Raw genomic sequence first — 14,282 nt, forward strand, 5'->3', positions numbered from 1 at the left:
GCGAATTCGAACAACACGCAGTTAACAGCAACACCGAGTCAACTGGAGTATCTAACAATACATGGGAGTTAATAGCGACATCTATTCGGCCAGTAAATTCTAGCAACAGAGTTCACAGCAACTCCTAAAGTCTACCAGAGTACAAATAAGACACGTAGTTTACACCAACTGCTCGAGTCACACAGGGTCTCCTGTAACTGCGACGTTAACAACACACGGATACAAGTACCCTGTATTTTTATATGGCCAAGATTATATGGCCTTCCAAAGATACACAAAGAAGATACACCCCTTCGTCCCATCGTCTCTACTATCAGCTCCCCCACCTACAAACTGGCACGTTTTCTTGCTGATATACTGCGACCTTTCACTGGAAAAACCACCTCTGCGGTACTAAATTCTACTCACCTGGTATCGACAATCAAAGGCATTTCCCTGTCCCCAAACGACCTGCTTGTCAGTTTTGATGTGGTGTCCTTGTTCACCAAAGTCCCGGTACCTGACACCATCACTATCATTGAAGACCTGGTTCATCAAGGACTGCATACTGATGTACCCCCCCTGGTGAGACATTGCTTAACCAACACTTACTTCACCTGGAATGGAACTTTCTACAAACAAACTGAGGGCACCCCAATGGGCTCCCCCCTATCTCCGGTTGTAGCCAACGTATTCATGGAAAAATTTGAAACTGACGCCATCCAGACTGCCACTCTACGCCCGACCTTATGGAAGAGGTACGTTGATGACACCTTTGTCATCTGGCCACATGGCCAGCCTGCTCTAGACCAATTCCGCGACCACATCAATTCCATACACCCAGCCATCAGATTTACCATGGAGGTCGAAAAAGATGGCAAACTACCATTTTTGGATGTCTTAATTAAAAGAAGACATGATGGTTCAATGAGCCACTCTGTCTACAGGAAAGCTACCCATACAGATGCTTACTTGAAACCGGATTCCCACCACCATCCATCCCAGAAGAACTCCCTCATCAAGACTCTATACCATAGAACCCAATGCATTTCCGACCAGGAACACATTACCAGTGAACTCAAGCACGTACACCAGGCTCTCAGGGCTAATGGCTACTCCGACTACACAATCCGCAAAGCCATCACTCCAGTCATGAAGAAGGATCCTCTTGTGGAGCCACTCTTCCAGACATACAGTACCTGGGCGTTTACAAACTAAAGTGCCTCTGTGGTAGTAGCTACATTGGAGAAACCAAAAGACATATCTCGGACCGCATCCGCGAACACAAAGCAGACTTGAAACACGGTAGGACGAACTCCTCTGCCGTGGCAGATCACTGTTATAATTCAGTGGGCTCACATGACATTGACTTCTCCAAGACGGAGGTTCTTTGCAAACCAACCGGCTACCATGAGAGATTCGTTCATGAGGCCATTCACATATACAAGCACAGAGACAATTTCAACCGAGAAGATGGATTCAGGCTTAGTAACCACTGGAAAGATGTTTTAAATCATTTCTGTTCTTAATTAATTGTATTTTTACGATGACCTTCAGACCGCAGCTCTTTCGCCAGCATTGCCTCTTAATACCTCTCACACCACGGTTAATGGTATAGTTTTACAATATGGAGCATACTAGGGCCTCGCAGCTGTCTCTCTCCCCCTCCTCTGTTCCGACCATGGACGAACTCGTCCGTCTGAACGGGACCCGTAGCTATCCGTGGTGCTGAAATTTGAGGGTAAGAATTCACCCATTTTTTCGCCATATAGCATTGTGATATATAACGACTTATTGTTGGTAGCTTAGCTGATTGGAGAATATAGAGTTTATTGATAACATGAAGGTAATTTATATTTGAGTTTGTATTGGTTCACTATATAGTACTGTGAATAGCTCAGATGTGTAGTCATTTCTGTGACCAGTCACTAGCTAATCACTCAGTTGTTTCAATGCTGGATTCGCCTAGTTATTTCAATGCTAAATTCTCCTGTTTGATTTGTACTAAGGGCCTCGGTGAATGTGTATGCTCTGACTTTAACGTAGCTATTTCTGCAGCAGGTACAAGCTCTATTTCTGCAGCAGGTACAAGCTAACCACTCAGCTATCTCAATGCTAAATTCTATGCTAATTCCATTGTCAAGATGTGTATGCCTTAACTTAGCTATTTCAATGCTAAATTCTATGCTAATCCCTTTAACAATGGGTGCCTCTGCGGGTGTGTATGCTTTAACTTTTAACATAGCTATTTCTGTGACCAGTCACAAGCTAATCATTCAGCCATTTCAATGCTAAATTCTATGCTAATTCCTTTGTCAAGGCGCTTTGTTCCTCTCACACAGCTTAAAGGCCGTATCTGAACGTGGCTCTTTCACTCCAGCGCTGTCCTACCAGACAGTCTCGCCCCCTTCACCTGATGAAGGCCGCTTGTGTTGTGGCCGAAACGTCGTGAGAATATTATTGTTATTTTATTTTATAAATTTATTATTTTATTATCATTCTACGTGACTTTACCGAAAGAACCAAAGAAGAAGTACCCTGTATGGCCAGTAACACCCAGACTCAACGGCAACACCCCAAAATACACCCAGTGTCACCAACATCATCTCACATTATCATTAACAGCTGATAATACCAGCTACAGCCAGCTACATTGAGCATCACCAGCAAAATGAGTGATAAACCAGCTTTAATACTTTCCATCAAATAATGAGAAACTCATGTCCAGCGCGTGTAAATAATAAGTTTTCACACGTGCAATGCCCATGCACTCTCACACAATCACATGAACATAGATGTTAGCACTCACATGTGCACACATATGCGCAAGCTTTTTTGATAACCCTGCACCCCCTGCATTACCAGTTTAATGACTTGTTCCCACATGGATGTTGTGGTGCTGACAAGTAGACCGCAAAGAAATTATAGAAAAATAAATTTGGTTTCACGTTTTTAAGCCTTCTCTCCTGCAGGAGGGACTTTGTCAAACGTGTCTTTTGTCGCTGTGTGTGTAGGTGTTTAAGGTGGGGAGTGGTAATGAATGTTGAACTTTTTTCTTCATGCTTTTGGAGTCCCTGACTGCTCACAATCATTAAGGACCTTGATGATGGTGGGTAGGCCCGAGTAAAGCTACGTGGCTGGGAGTCAGAGCCATTCCCTGTTCACCTTTGGGTGCGACAGGGATGTGCTGTGGCTCCAACATTATTTAACATCTTTTTCGACAACGTAGTTCGAGAAGCCTTCCTTGGCTGTACTGGCGGAATATCCATCTGGTACAGATACAGTGGGAGGCTGATCAATGTGGTCAAGGGATAGCTCCCTATTGGTCAACCATTTATATATGCTGATGATCTGGTGATTGCTGTTCACTTAGAAGAAGTTGGAAGCGCTGCTGCTAGACCTGGAGCATGCTACAAACTTACCATCAGCCCCACCAAAACTAAGCACCTGGCTGGGTATTTTGTGCCATCAAACACTCCACCCCCTCAACTCCCGATTGGTGATGGGGCAGTTGTAGAGAGAGTGGAGAGTTTTCCATACCTGGGCAGTGTGCTTATGACCAGCTCCGATTTGATAGCAGAAGTCTCACTCCAAATCAGTCGAGTGGCATCTGTTCATCGGCTGGGTAAAGCTGTGTGGAAGCTTCCTGGTCTGTTGCTCCACATGAAGCCTCGGGTATTCACGGCCACCGTCATGCCCTCCTGTATTCTTGCGGAAAAGCGGACCCCCCCCCCCCCCAATGGAACATCTTCGCCAGTAAAACACATTCAGGCTGGCATGCCTACGATCCATCCTGGGTTTAGCCAGGCTGTATTGTGTGAGGACTTCACAAAATCTTGAAAGAGCTCGACAAAGTTCATCGGTGAGCTCCGGGAGGCAAGGCTGCGTTGGCTGGGTTATAGAGCCTGCATGTACAGCCACCGCATGCCTAAATAGCTTTTGTTCAGCCAGATAGAGGGGGCCAAATGGACGTGGCAGGGGCTCGAGAAGAGATGTAATCATGTGGTACAAGAGGATGTAGAGCTAAGTGTGCTTTCCGATGACTGGTACCAGCGGTGTCAAGATCGGCCTCTGTGGAGGAGGCTTGTGAAGGACGCTACTGGGTAGTTGGAGGCAGTCGCCCTTCAGCATGAACGGAGGGCTATGGAGCGACGCTCACCAACCCGAGCAAGCGCCAGGTGGCTAAACATAGTAGGTGGGCACAGTTGGGTGCACAGGTGGTGCATCGGCCAGTCGCCTCACTTTAAAGTGCACTTCGCCTGGCATAATCACCGTGGTGATGTCACCGCCACGGAGTGGCGAATGGAGGTTGTTGTTGAACTTCTTTCGCACCGTCTGCATTCAACCGTGCTAATCAGAGATGCGGGGGAAGGACAAACTAAACACAGTTTTTTAAGTTAGTTTTTAATCTAGATTTAAAAGTGCATATCACCAGTCGTTTCCTAATATCGTCAAGAAAGCATTTCAGACGGCCGAATAGGACTCAAAATGTCATTCAATTTATTTTATTTTATTTCTACGTGACTTTACCGAAAGAACCAAAGAGTAATTCCTGCAGTCACGAAAGCTTCAAATCAAGTTTGGATCGTAATTAGGTTACAAAATTAAGGTATGGAAAAGTTGAACAAGATACAGGGGTGTCTATCGATGTGTAAATAATGAACAATTCGTTGATTGGGATTGACGTTTAGGTTCACCAGGTGAGAAGAGCGCAAGACCTGGGTCACCAACATGACAAAAGCGATAGAGTGAAAACATGTACATGTACAACGGTGCAGAAAATAGAAATTATAGCAAAAACAGCCAAACAAAAACGAACACGAAACAAAACTCAACACACTCGCCATTAACACCGCTGAAAAGGAAAACGGATAGTCTGCGAAATGGCCCATCTTCATATCGCATATAATTTAGATCAATTATCGCTGGTATAACTCTAACACAATAAAAAAATCGCAAAAAAGTTGTATTATTATTACATATTTTTTAAATATAACTGACGCTGATTTAAAACTTTCGTGACTGCAGTAATTCATATTCTTAGCTCTTTCGGTAAAGTCACGTTGAAGGGAAACAATAAAATACTAAAATATATATAAAACAATAAAAATATTTTATTGTTTCCCTTCAACGTGACTTTACCGAAAGAGCTAAGAATATAACTGACGCTGTTAGCAGGGATATACATATTAATAGCTATATTTCATATTCTTAGCTCTTTCGGTAAAGTCACGTTGAAGGGAAACAATAAAATAATAAAACATATATAAAACAATAAAAATTCTCACGACGTTTCGACCATAACACAAACGGTCGTCATCAGGTGTGTGGGTTTGCATTGATGTAGACCACCCTTGGCAGTGTCACCAAAGCTCGGGGCGACGTTGAGTGACGCAGAACCGGCCAGGGTGGTGACACCTGGGGACAACACGTTGGGTCTCACGCAGGCCGAGTGGGGGCGGCTGCAGGTAGAGGATGTGACATTGTTGAGCTTGCGGCGCCGCGCTGAGTTGAATCGCAAAGACCCTGCTCATTGGGGACTTCGCAGGTAGTCCCTCAGAAGGACTTTTGATGAGGTGGGACGAGGGGCTGCAGCATCACTGCATGGTGGTTCCCACTAGCCTGCAGGGGTCGGTTGATGCGGGTAGTACACGAGAATAAATTGTTACACCTCAGGGTTCCAAAAACGTTGCCATCTCTGCAGGTGTCTGATTTGTCGCGACTTGCTTGTCGGGCTTGGGAAGTGGTTGTCGGTGGGACGGAGGATGTCGGCGGCATTGTCGTTGACAAGCCATCACTCTGGCACCCTGGCACAATGTGGCCCAGTTGCTCACACCGGAAGCAATTCGTGGGTTCTTGCGGTAGAGGGGGTCGCCCTCTCTCTCTCTGCCTCCGATCTCGGGGCCGTCGTCGTGATGTCTCCTCCCTGCGTCGACCCCAGCCTCGCACTGCCACCGCCAAGTAGCTACACAAGGGAGCAGACATCGCGGCTCTCGCGATTGTTCACCTGAAGACGGGCGCTTGTGTTGCGTTCGAAACGCCGTCATTTATTTTATTTCTACCTACGTGATTTTACCGTAAGAACCAAAGAGTATAGTGACACATGCCACGGGCCCCGCGCTTTCAAGGGCCCCCCACTTTCAAAGCGAGGGGCGTCTCGGCCTCCCCTCGCCTCCACTGCAGGAATTTCCTCTGCACATTGGATGGTGGATCGAAGGCGGCTGCCATTTCGGAGGGTGCCTCGTCCTTTCTCGGGGATGTCTCGGAACGCTGCCAGAGCGTTATCGTCGAGGGCCGTCGGCAAGGCCCGTAGAGCCTCCTCCTCCTCCGTTCATCCAACAGATTCGTATGCTGCTTCGAACCGACAGGTAAAGGCGGTCCGGTCACATTCCCTCTGCCACGAATTCCCTGACGGGAGGTAAATGTCTGGGTCGGCCCGCCGCTCCCTCGTGTGCTGCCGGAGCGATCGTGCCTTGCGTCGTTTCCCGTGCTTTGCACGAATTGGGGGGGCCGTCGGACGCGCTGTGCCGTCAGTGGGCGAATTGGTGGCCAGATGACCGCGTGGTCTCCCCAGCGGGAACATCGGCGGCTTGAAACCACCCCGTCTAAGTCCCCTTCTCGCCGCAGCCGTGGGTAATTGTGCGTCGAGCTGCGCCACGGACACCAAGAGGCTCTAGTTATTCTCATCATGCTGATCGATGTCTCTTGATGTCTCTTGTATTCTGTTCATCTGCTTCCCATTCTAGTGCTGGTTCGTCTTCGTCATCTGGTTTTCCCGACTTTCGGCATGCAGGGGACCCATATTTGTTTCCAAGGAGCCGTGACGTAAAACATTGATTATATCACACTTAATATACATTTAGTAATCTAACTCGGGTCGCTGGGTAGGTAGTGCTGCGTGCTAAACATTGTGCTTGCGTTCCCCACACACAGACACGAGGTCACGTATGCACATGCAGAAACACCCACGCGCGTTTACACACGGACACTCACGATCACGCGCATTTGTTTTTTACCAGCTAAGGCTCGCTGAGCTATTTAGCACTTTTTTTAAGTGACCCAGTCGCAAATAAAATGTCAATGAAGTGTATTAAAGCTTTCGTGACTGCATAAAATTACTCATCATACATACGTGACTTTACCGAAAAAAAACAATGAGTGAATGAAGTGTCTTATCATGTCGAAATATATTGCAGCCAAATACTCCAAACGCGTGTTTTTTAATGTGTAGGGAAAAACCGGAGAACCTGTAGTGGATTGCCTTCTTTATGAATCTTGGGGAGACCACAGAATCTAGGGGGTCTTGCAGCAGAAGGTTTTAAGGAGGGACGTTTAGTTGGTTCGATTAGGGAGGTCGAACTTGTGATGATCTTGTTAGTTTTTATAGTTAGGCTATTATTAGGGTATTTTTTATTTTTTGAGTAACTTCCATCGTTGAGTAGGTTCTGGATTTTGTTGTTGTACGAATCTTTATCCATAAATACAGTAGCGTTTCCTTTGTCTGCTGAGAAGATGACTATATCACTTCTGTTTTTTTAAATTCGCGAGTTCAGAGCGTTCATTTTTGCTGATGTTGCTAATGGGTTTCTTAGCATTCTTAAGAATACCTTCTTTGGTTCTTTCGGTAAAGTCACGTAGAATGAGAATAAAATAATAAATTGATAAAATAAAATAACACAATAATATTCTCACGACGTTTCGGCCACAACACAAGCGGCCTTCATCAGGTGAAGGGAGCGAGACTGTCTGGTAGGACCGTGCTGGAGTGAGAGAGCCACGTTCAGATCACGGCTTTTAAGCTGTGTGAGAGGAACAAAGAGCCTTGACGAAGGAATTAGCATAAAATTTAGCATTGAAAAGGCTGAATGATTAGCTTGTGACTGGTCACAGAAATAGCTATGTTAAAAGTTAAAGCATACACATCCGCAGAGGCACCCATTGTTAAAAGGAATTAGCATAGAATTTAGCATTGAAATAGCTAAATTAAGGCATTCACTTGTAACTGCTACAGAAATAGTTACGTTGAAGTCAGAGCATACACATTCACCGAGGCACTTAGTACAAATCAAAACAGGAGAATTTAGCATTGAAATAACTAGGCGAATTTAGCATTGAAATAACTGGGTGATTTGCTAGTGACTGGTCACAGAAATGACTACAAATCTGAGCTATTCACAGTACTATATAGTGAACCAATAAAAAACTAAAATATAAATTACCTTCATGTTATCAATAAACTCTATATTCTCCAATCAGCTAAGCTACCAACCATAAGTCGTTATATATCACAATGCTATATGGCGAAAAAATGGGTGGATTCTTACCCTCAAATTTCCGTACCACGGATAGCTACGGGCCCCGTTCAGACGGACGAGTTCGTCCATGGTCGGAACAGAGGAGGGGGAGAGAGACAGCTGCGAAGCCCTAGTATACTCCATGTTGTAAACCATACCATTAACCGTGGTGTGAGAGGTATTAAGAGGCAATGCTGGCGAAAGAGCTGCGGTCTGAAGGTCATCATAAAATTACAATTAATTAAGAACAGAAATGATTTCTGTTCTTAATTAATTGTAGAAATGATTTCTGTTCTTAATTAATTGTAATTTTAAGATGACCTTCAGACCGCAGCTCTTTCGCCAGCATTGCCTCTTAATACCTCTCACACCACGGTTAATGGTATGGTTTACAACATGGAGTATACTAGGGCTTCGCAGCTGTCTCTCTCCCCCTCCTCTGTTCCGACCATGGACGAACTCGTCCGTCTGAACGGGGCCCGTAGCTATCCGTGGTACGGAAATTTGAGGGTAAGAATCCACCCATTTTTTCGCCATATAGCATTGTGATATATAACGACTTATGGTTGGTAGCTTAGCTGATTGGAGAATATAGAGTTTATTGATAACATGAAGGTAATTTATATTTTAGTTTTTATTGGTTCACTATATAGTACTGTGAATAGCTCAGATTTGTAGTCATTTCTGTGACCAGTCACTAGCAAATCACCCAGTTATTTCAATGCTAAATTCGCCTAGTTATTTCAATGCTAAATTCTCCTGTTTTGATTTGTACTAAGTGCCTCGGTGAATGTGTATGCTCTGACTTCAACGTAACTATTTCTGTAGCAGTTACAAGTGAATGCCTTAATTTAGCTATTTCAATGCTAAATTCTATGCTAATTCCTTTTAACAATGGGTGCCTCTGCGGATGTGTATGCTTTAACTTTTAACATAGCTATTTCTGTGACCAGTCACAAGCTAATCATTCAGCCTTTTCAATGCTAAATTATGCTAATTCCTTCGTCAAGGCTCTTTGTTCCTCTCACATAGCTTAAAAGCCGTGATCTGAACGTGGCTCTCTCACTCCAGCGCGGTCCTACCAGACAGTCTCGCTCCCTTCACCTGATGAAGGCCGCTTGTGTTGTGGCCGAAACGTCGTGAGAATATTATTGTGTTATTTTATTTTATCAATTTATTATTTTATTCTCATTCTACGTGACTTTACCGAAAGAACCAAAGAAGATGAATCATTGCAGTCACGAAAGCTTTAAATCGAAATTCTTAAGAATAGTTGCTATTTCAGCTCTCGCAACGTCTGCTTGGATGTGTCCTATGCCTTTAAGGGCCACATCGACCTGAGAGATGATATCATCTACAGGAATATGTTTCACCGCACGTCATGTTGCTCTCGTTTTGCGGTGAACAGCACACCATTCTAAAACCTAAAATGGTATGCCAAAAGGAAATATATCGGAACTCTGCTCTGTCTCTATGTATAAACAAAAGTATTATTTAGCACATTGGCCTATTGGCTTTTCAGTCCGTGTCTCACTGCTAAAATTAGTAATGGGCAGCCCCAAAACCCTCTTGCAGCCTCTCCATACAATAGCCATTGTTAACAGTTGATTGCATGCGATTCTGCATTACCCAAAATACCGTGCAGCATCTCCAATCTGTCGCGTTATTATGGCTGCCGTGGTCACGTGACGGACTCGATGGACCCCGAGGAGCGATTCGAAGGGCCGGTGGATGCCACCGACACCATCCTGGAGCGTGTGGTGGGTGAATCTTACTTTAGTACGAGTGCAGCTGGGCTAGTGCTGGGCTGATCTGTATTTCCATGAACTGTAGTGTTTTTCCACCGTGATTGCCACGCTCCCCTCTTATTGACCAGCTCTTGGTTCCCAGCAACCCTCGTCTGGCCGTATGGTCTTACTGTTGCTAAGCAGAGACACTGAAGTCTGAAATGCAAGGCGTTTGGATTGAAGACTAGTTATGCTGATGTGGTTGTGTATTTCACACGTGTGTAGTTTGTACGTGTGACTGTGCTTGCTTATTGCACTTTGTATTGACGCTCAAGTACATGTCTGGTTGGGAGTATGGCGATGTGTGTGGTAATATGTGATGGTGTATATTTCTATGTTACTGGTTGTGTTTACATGTTGTGTTAATGTGTAATATGTAGGATGTAAGGTTGCATTAGTCATCGGATGTGTGGAAACGCATGTATTGACCAAACCACCCTAGATCTCCAATGATTAGCAGGATTGTGCATGGATATTGCTTGCATGAATGATCACAATTCCTAATCGTTATTATATGTTCCCTGCACCTCCGATTAGCATGGTTGGCTACATACGGTGTAAAATAAGTTCAACATACAAAATTCATTTCATTCTCTACTCTACGTTCCCACATTGATGCTCCCCACCAACACACTAACCCACACTGAACAAATGTGAAGTATGGTCAATTAACCCCCTCAACCCAAATTGCATGGGGAGGCCCTCATCGATGAAGTGCTGATTGAGTGAGTTGTAAATGGAGTTGTAAATAGGGTGTATGGTTGTTGCGACATGAGTAGTAGGTGTCATGTGATGTCATGTGATTGTTGAGTGTTGTATGTGATTGTATACTTTTTTTACGTGGCTTTTATGCCTTGTGTATACAATTGTGTAATTATGTCGCTGTGTGTAGTTACATAGTTGTGTTGTGTATGTGGTTGTGTCATTGTTTTGCTTCGTGTAGTGATTGTCGTCTGTTGTGCATGTGGTTGTGTAATAATTTTTCCCTGTGTGGTGCAGGGCACGTTGTTGGACGAGGTATCAGGGGTGAACAAAAATAAGGCCCCCGTGCTCCCCCAGGGAACCCTGCCCCCCAAGACCATCGTGTCCTCGTGGAATCGTCGGGTACACAAATACACGACATTCACGACGCAACACACGACGAGTATGCACTAAATTCACACGCGTTATACGTGAAGTGTTGGATCCTCGCTGCCTGAAGATCACAGGAGACGGTCTTAGATGATTGGCAGATGCACCAACTGTGACATACACACAACAAAGGCATTTGGGACCCCCACACACACAAGACATATGTATGAAGTGGTTGGGTGGCTTACGATTAATACTGGATCAGAGATACTTGAGCTGGTACCACTGTGATCCTGGGTTTTAATCTGGGTTTCAGCCACCGAAATCTCAGGTGTATTGAGATGGTCTCCATCTAGTCACCAGAAGATTGAAAACACGTTTCAACCTTCTGTCAGTTCACTGCTGTATGACTATAATTAATATAAAACGTGACACACTCAATTCAAAGCGTGTGTCTTAAACGTACAAATCAATTTTAATGAATCTGTAACGTTGCATGCCTAGTTGTCGTCGACAGTGATCCGCTGACTCAACGTTTCAGTACTCTGCTGAGTCAGCATCTCGGCTCTCACGCAGAACCAGGAGTTTGCCTCGGCGCGAGGCCGCACATTCCACGCGCTGCAGGCCAAGAACATCGCACGGCCACAGCTCAGCTTCACGCAGAGAGTGGACAACTCAAACGTGCCTTTCCTGCCCAAGCTGCGTGTGAAGCCCAATGCCCTCAAGCCGCTGCCAGCAGGTACGGAAACACATCAGGGACACATACGGCCCATGGGGCCAGATGGCATGCAACCACATTTCATACAACCCATGACTTTGATGTGTGTTGAAATTTTTTGCGCACCGTCTTACGTAGCCAACCGTGCTAATCAGAGGTGCGACTGCACTTTATATATCCCGTAACCACATGAGGCCGAGCATTTTGAAATGGCACTCAAAGAATATTCATCTCTCGCTGAATATTCATCACACTCGTACAAATAAGCACATATGTTAACATGTAATAAATGACTAATGCATCTCAAATCTTCTCATGCTGTGACATGGATCACTTTACATAAAGAACCAAAGAGTATGGATCATTGCAGTCACGGAAACTGCAAATCTAGAATATTGCATAAAAGCTGTTATGTATGCAAATAATTACATCGAGGTGCATGCTGGGAATTACTGACAAGAAGAAGACGAATACAAACTGGAAAACAAATGGAAATAAAATATGGATTGTTTTGGGGAATCAAGTTGCCTTTGGCAGGAAGCTTTACTCAAAAGGATGGACAAGAAAGTTAATGAAATAACAGCCAAAGGAGTGAATCTTTTAATATGACCACCGTGGTGATTGTGTGATGAGATTTGCTCATGCACAGACGTGAGATGAATTGTTGAATCACTCGACAGTGAAGTATGGGGAGGCCTTTACCCAGCAGTGATAAACGACGGCTAATGAGGTTGGTGTGAATGTGTGTTTGTGTGATTGCAGCACTGCGTTTACGCCGGGACGTGCGCCCGGATGACCTGGACGTACCTCCCGCCCTCGCTGACCCCCTGCACCAGCAGCGTACGCATACACAGGAAGACGTGTACGTACACACACACACACTAACATACAGACACACGCACAGATGCACACACCAATACCATCGGAGGCACAAAGATATGTACTCATGCATGCATCAACACAATAAGATTCATGTATATACGTACTAATGGAGGCACATATAAAACAACAACAACAAGCACAATTTACCACTAGTGCTAGGCTAGGTACACTCTGAGGCCATGTGAAGTGTTGAAGGCTCACTGGCAGGAGGATAATATAGATTGTTGTGCTGTTTGTGAGCACTTATGAAGATTGGCACAGCACACAAGGGGGTAGTGTGGGAAACACCATGCCCAGGTGCTGTTTATCTCCCCATTACGGATGTATATACACTGCACTAGGTACTCATTCAAGGCGGAGTTGACCTAGCAAAGGCTCAAGACCTGTTCAGAAATTCTCCAATTGTAATATGAGGCGCAAATATATCGACTTGTACACTGATGTAAAAAGTTGCGCAAAGATGTGTACGCTTAAATCTTGACTTAAAGCTTTCGTGACTGCAGGAATTCATATTATTTGGGTATTTTGGTAAAGCCACGTAGATAGATCAAATAATAAAAAATAATAAAGATAAAAATAATAAAAAATAATAATATCACGACGTTTCGATCGCAACACAAGCAATCGTCATCAGGTGAGAAATATTGCGATAGAGCTGAGAATATATGGTGGGAGCGCTGCTAAGGTAAGGAGTTATAAAAGTTTGGGATGGGTGTAGCCCAAGGGTCAGTTGGAGGGGCTACAGATGAAATTTGCATGTAAATGTAAGATCGGGTAAATCTTGACAAACGAAGCTGTGGGGGTGGCCATTGTATTGTGAGAGATTAACATGTCAATGCAAGATATTAGCATGCCAATGTAAGAGATTAGAATGTCAATATAAGAGATTTGCATGTCTATGTAAGCTCGGATAGAGCTCGGCAAGAGCATCGCCACATGGAGGTGGAAAAGGATGGCAGGCCGCCATTTACTAACACGGCTAACGGTGGTTGTGTTAGTGAATGTAACTCAAGAGAGTCAAATAACTGCTAACATAGGGAGGGAGGGAGGGAACATCACAGCCGATTTTGACCTAAACTGTTTAATAACGTCCTTCCAATGATTGCTCAGTTTGTACCCATCGGTTGAGCTTACATTTACAAGCAAATTCCTAACATTGACATGCTAATCTCTCAAAATATAATGGCCACAGCTTCATTTGTCAAGATTTACCTAATCTTATTACAGACACGATTTCAACCGAGAAGATGGGTACAAACTGAGCAATCGTTGGAAGGACGTTATTAACCAGTTTAGGTCATAACTGGCTGTGATGTTCCCTCTCTACCTACCTATGTGAGCAGTTATTTTCAACTCTCTGTTACATTCACTAACACAACAACTGTTAGCTGTGTTCGTAAATGGCGGCTTGCCATCCGTTTCCACCTCCATGTGGCGAAGCTCTTGCCGAGCTCTATCCGAGCTTACATAGACATGCAAATCTCTTATATTGACATTCTAATCTCTTACATTGGCATGCTAATATCTTGCATTGACATATTAATCTCTCAC

At 44.5% G+C, this 14,282-nt stretch overlaps 1 protein-coding gene across 1 annotated transcript in view; it reads left to right on the plus strand.

Annotated features, from left to right (window-relative positions):
* The first annotated feature begins 5,460 nt into the window (after positions 1-5,460).
* LOC116939031 (exosome complex component 10) overlaps positions 5,461-14,282 on the plus strand; it is a 28,336-nt gene continuing 19,514 nt past the window's right edge. The window contains 5 exon segments of the mRNA XM_076064064.1: positions 5,461-6,347; positions 9,919-10,033; positions 11,060-11,164; positions 11,708-11,870; positions 12,612-12,711. Of these exon segments, the coding sequence (XP_075920179.1) occupies positions 6,328-6,347; positions 9,919-10,033; positions 11,060-11,164; positions 11,708-11,870; positions 12,612-12,711 (503 nt within the window). The 5' untranslated portion in view covers positions 5,461-6,327.

The sequence above is a fragment of the Petromyzon marinus genome, unplaced genomic scaffold (genome assembly GCF_048934315.1).
Source record: "Petromyzon marinus isolate PM22_M1 ecotype Great Lakes invasive population unplaced genomic scaffold, UKy_Petmar_22M1.pri1.0 PM_Scaffold_29, whole genome shotgun sequence".
NCBI classification, from domain to species: domain Eukaryota; kingdom Metazoa; phylum Chordata; class Hyperoartia; order Petromyzontiformes; family Petromyzontidae; genus Petromyzon; species Petromyzon marinus.